Below are 5520 nucleotides of genomic sequence, written 5' to 3'. Positions count from 1 at the left end.
AACCCTAACCCATATTGGGATGTTATTGAACTGATAATCCTCCGGTCTCTTCATTGGCACATACTCCTCCACCACCACCAACTCTTTGTCAAACATCCACGGCCCATCTTCGAGCGCCTTCCTCTTCCCCGATTCATGGAAGAACGTGAACATGAACTGATTCACTCCTATCTCCTTGCAATCAATCCCCTTGATCGGGCACCAGACTTTGCCTAAGGTAAGACAGATGGCATCTGGGTGGGCTAGCTTCTCCGACATGACCTTGCCTACCGCCTGTATCAACCACTCCTTCCCCTTACCTTGCATCGCGCATCTGATCTTCACTCCCTTCTTCTCCTCTTCCGACAACTTCAAACCCCGCAACATACCGGCGACTCCGTCCATTGTTCAATCCCTCTTCCTTCTTTCCCCACGTCCTCCAACCTAGGGTTCCTGGTGGTGAACGACCCTAGGCCCTAGGGAGACGCACCGCGCTTCGCTAACGGGGAAAGAAGCCGATCCTGGGCGGCGAGATGGAGGAACCCTAGAACACCAGAGACTAGGTCGCCATCGCCTCCCGATCGCCTCCGCAATCTCCGGACCAGACCGCGAACCGTCACCAATCGGGACTGACCTTACTTATATTTTTGCTTTATGAGCGTTATTTGCAAGGCAACCTTCACCTCTGCTTCAAATTTGAAGGCATACCGGTAGGTGAGAGGGTCATCCCCAGCCGTCCATCCGGAGCTGGAGTTTGCATCCCAGCCGTCGATTCGCGATAGAGGCGACGCCGCACCAGCGAGCGCGTCCTCTGGCTGGCTGGCCACCACGCACCCCACCACCCCCTCCCCCGGGTCTAAAAATATCCAGAGCCTTCCCCCATCCCACCCACCATCCCAATCCGACCAAACCCTAGGAAATCTGCCGGCCATGGCGATGTCGGATCTCGCGGCCGCGGTGATCTCCAAGGCCAACGGCGGCGTGGACGGCGAGGAGCCGGTGGAGATCCGGGAGGTGTGGGCGGACAACCTGGAGGCGGAGTTCGCGCTGATCCGCGACGTCGTCGACGAGTTCCCCTTCGTCGCCATGGACACCGAATTCCCGGGCATCGTCTGCCGCCCCGTCGGCGCCTTCCGCTCCCCGGCCGACTACAACTACGCCACCCTCAAGGCCAACGTCGACATGCTGCACCTCATCCAGCTGGGGCTCACCTTCTCGGGCCCCACGGGCGAGCTCCCTGCCCTCGGCGCCGGACGCCGCCGATGCGTCTGGCAGTTCAACTTCCGGGAGTTCGACGACGAGCGCGACATCTTCGCCACCGACTCCATCGAGCTGCTCCGCCACAGCGGCATCGACTTCCGCCGCAACGCCGAGCGAGGCGTCGACGCCCGCCGATTTGCGGAGCTGCTCATGTCCTCGGGCGTTGTGCTCAATGACGCCGTCTACTGGGTGACCTTCCACGCGGGATACGACTTCGGCTACCTGCTCAAAATCCTCACCTGTAACAGCCTCCCAGACACACAGGCTGGGTTCTTCAAGCTGATGAAGATATATTTCCCCACCGTCTATGACATCAAGCATCTCATGAAGTTCTGCAACAGCCTGCACGGCGGGCTGAACAAGCTCGCCGAGTTGCTCGATGTGGAGCGTGTTGGAGAGTCACATCAGGCCGGGTCCGATAGCCTGGTCACGTCTTGTGCGTTCTGGAAACTCAAGGATTCCTTCTTTGCTGGATCAACCGAGAAATATGCAGGCGTGCTGTATGGGCTCAACGCAGAGAATGGTGTCAGTGCACATTGATGGATGATGCTCCCTTCGAATAGCTCTGTGAATGGGTTGATTTAGGACAGAAAGAGGTGGCGAGTGAGCTAGCAGGCAAAATGATGCCAACTTTGTAGGTTGAGCTTGTCTCACTCAATTAGTCAATTCCATTTTGTTGGATGTAATTTGAACGTAGTGTTTTTCAGTTGTTTCCATTGAACTAGTGTTTTCTGCTTATGCTGTTAGCTTTCTCTTGCATATTACTTAAATAGAAAAGTATCACCTCTATATCTCCTGTTTGACCAATAACTTCAGTCCAGTTCAATATGGCAAAAAGACTATTTTGTCATTGATATGTTTAAAACCTATATGTAGGTAATAGTACATCTAAGTTTTCAGAGACATACACTATATAACACTACAAGAGAAAATGCCACCATCCGTGTTCTGATGTTCACATGTATATTCCTCAAGGCTAATATTTTAATTACCCAGTCAATATGCAAGTAGTAACCACTGTCCTTCTGGAGAATGCCATCACATAATTTGCAATGAGAATAAGTGTTAATCTCCATTTAGATCTCAGTGATTATTATGCAAAGTATTTTCTGATGCTGTCAGTAAGATAGCATGACTTGGTACCCATAATAGCAATTTGTAGATATGTTCACTTGATTGAAAAATGTGTTGTTGATGGATTTTTTTTTTGGCTAAAGTGTTCTGTTATCTACTCACGAGTTCTCTAATATCTACTTCCTGCCTTGTGCTGGCCGATCAATTTCATGCGTGAGTTCCTGCATTTTTTTACTACGCTGTTATTGCTAAAATATTTCAAATTTGTTCATACTGTTATTTTTGTTTATTTGTAGCATGTACGGATTATGCACAGGAGTTAAAGTCCCAGTAATTTAATTCATCCTGGACATGTTTTTTCATGATGCGATGCTGATCAGAACAAGTATATCTGTCTTAAGATAATAAGCTATTGCTGTTGATGCTAATTACCTTAATCTCCTGTGAGACTTGGATTTGGTATCTACTCCAAACTACATTCAAGAGATATGCATTAGATTTATTTACTTTCTTTGCCAACAACCGACTAAGTAGGGGAGTTCTCATCGCAAGTTACATCCTTCGACACATTCTCCTGCTTTGAAACCTCTACTATTAGACTGTTGATTGCTTTGGTGCTAACACACTCTTCTCCTTACTGAGTTATCTTCGAATGTTGAAGTGTGTCTTTTGGAGGTAGACGGCAGGACTGGTGGCTTTGCATAATTGAGGGGTATAGTTGCCAGTGTGGCTGTTTGCATCCAGTCAAAGAAAAAATGGAGACAGTATCTACATTTAGCAATTACATCTCCATTTACCCTTTTACACCTATAATTCACTTACATGCTTACTTTTGCAGCTCTTCCTTATTGGTGCAGGTTCTAGCAGATGATCTCCTGGAAGAAAACTAAGCTTAGCTCAAATCAGTTCCATCCAAACTTTATATATTGTTAAGGTTAGATCATCTATCCTAATTCGCTTCAACTTGTTTTATCATTATGAGCATACTTGGTTTAATTTTTTCTGTGAAGGATCTTTACTTTGTTGGTTCATTAAGAGAGCTTTGTCGGTTCATTAATACAGCTAGTCTAACTGAACTCTGTAAGGGGACCCTACAAAGTACAGACCGCCGAATCTTGACAAGGTTGATTAGCGAGAATTTTTGCAAAATTAATCTTCCATGTTCTTCATGATGGTGCCTGTGCACATTGATGATGATGCTCTCTTTGAATTATAACTCTGTGAACGGATTAATTTAGGACAGAAAGAGGTGACAACTGAGCTAGCGGGCGAAATGATTGACAAGTTAAGGCCTTCTTTGGTTCATAGGGTAGAAAAATCGTAGGAATAGGAAAGTCATAGGAAATGAGATGACATGTATCTCAAATCCTATGAGTAGGAATAGGAAAGGAGATGCCCTTTGATTCACATCATAGGATTTTTTCCATTGAGTCTAGGCTAATGTTTATTTTCCTATGAAATGTGGAGGATAGGAAGAATTCCTTCATAGGAATAGGATTCCATTCCTACAAACCAAAGGGCTCTAAAGGAATTTTTCCTATAGAAATCCTATCCTATGAAATTCCTACAAGATTCCTCTAAACCAAAGGAGACCTAAGTAGGTTGAGCTTGTCTCACTCAATTCCATTTTTTGGATGTAATTTGAATGTAGTATTTTTTTCAGTTATTCTTGTTGAACTAGAGTTTTCTACTTGTGGTGTTTAGCTCTCTCTGCACATTAATTAAATAGGAAAATATCGCCTTCATATCTCAGACAAGGACTCCTCTGTTTGAAAGATAACTTCAACACCTTTAGTCCAATTCAATGTGGCAAAAAGTGCCGATTTTTTGCTCTTTTGTCATCGATATGTTAAGAACCACTCTTGCTGCATCAGTAGACTGGGGTGAAAGTACATCTATCTAAGGTTTCAGAAACGTGCACTTTACAACATTACAAGAGAAAACTTCACCCTCCTTGTTCTGATTTTGAGGGAATGTTCTGATGTTAACGAGGATATTCCTCAAGGCCAATCTTTAATTTACCCAGCCAATATGAAAGTAAATATAGCACTGTCCTGAAGAACGCTATCACATAATTTAGAATGAGAATGAATGTATCTTATGATTCCAATCACACCATCTTTAGCTATTTATTATTTGGTTTCCATTGAGATCTCAGTTATTATTATGCAAAATGATTTCTAATATTTTCTACAAGATAACATGATTTGGTATCCGTAATAGTAGCTCATAAATATCACCACTTGATAGAAAAATGTATTGTTTATGGATTATTTTTTGGCTAAACTGTTCTGTTACTCGGTAGTTCTAGTATCTATTTTCTCTCTGGTGCTGGCCAATCAATTTCATGTGGGAATTGCTGTAATTTTTTTCCTACATGTGATTTCAGTTAGAGATATTTCTTGTTGATACTGCACACAATATTTCAAATTCATTCATACTGTTATAGTGTTATATAGTTCATATGTTCAAGTACAGATCATGCACAGAACTTGAAGTCCCAGCAATTTAATTTCATCCTGGACATGTTTTTTCATGATTCGGATCAGTATAAGTAGATCTGCCTTCTGCTATTTCTGCTGATGCTAATTACTCCCTTCATTTCTGTATACAAGGCCACTTCATATTTTTATGTCTAACTTTGACCATTAATTTCACCAACAAAAAGTGAGTTATGTGCCACAAAAAGTATTGTCATTGGATGCACATTTCAAAGAACTTTCCGATGATATATTGTTTATGACATATAACCCATATTTTGTTGACCAAAACTATAAGTCAAAGTTTGACACGAAAAACGAAGTGGCCTTGTATAAAGAAATGGAGGGAGTAACTTACTCTCCTGCAACACTTGGATTTGGTATTTACTTATCCAAACTATATTCAAGAGATATGCATTGGGTTCATCACTTCATTTACATTTTTGTCAACAACTGAACAAGCAGGAGTTCTCATCACAAGCTGCATCCTTTGACACATTTTTCTGCTTTGAAACCTATATGACTGTTGCTGATTGCTTTGGTGCTAACAGCATCTTCTCATTTGGTTATAGTCCATTGCTTAAATGTGTCTTTTGGAGATAAAAAATGGTAGGATTGATGGCTTTACATAATTAAGAGGTGTAATTTGCCAGTGTTGTTGTTTGCATCCAGTAAAAAAAATGGAGACAGTTTCTTCTCTATTCTACATTTAGCAATTAAATCTCCA

At 43.0% G+C, this 5520-nt stretch overlaps 1 protein-coding gene across 1 annotated transcript; it reads left to right on the top strand.

Moving 5' to 3' along the window:
- The first annotated feature begins 825 nt into the window (after positions 1-825).
- On the top strand, positions 826-2049 carry LOC123128774 (probable CCR4-associated factor 1 homolog 7). The gene has a single exon (XM_044548872.1). It carries the CDS (start codon positions 910-912, stop codon positions 1777-1779), a length of 870 nt encoding a protein of 289 aa, XP_044404807.1. The 5' UTR covers positions 826-909; the 3' UTR covers positions 1780-2049.
- The last annotated feature ends 3471 nt before the right edge of the window (positions 2050-5520 follow it).

The sequence above is a fragment of the Triticum aestivum genome, chromosome 6A (assembly GCF_018294505.1).
Source record: "Triticum aestivum cultivar Chinese Spring chromosome 6A, IWGSC CS RefSeq v2.1, whole genome shotgun sequence".
Taxonomy (NCBI): Eukaryota; Viridiplantae; Streptophyta; class Magnoliopsida; order Poales; family Poaceae; genus Triticum; species Triticum aestivum.
This window is presented reverse-complemented; position numbering and strand designations above follow the sequence as displayed.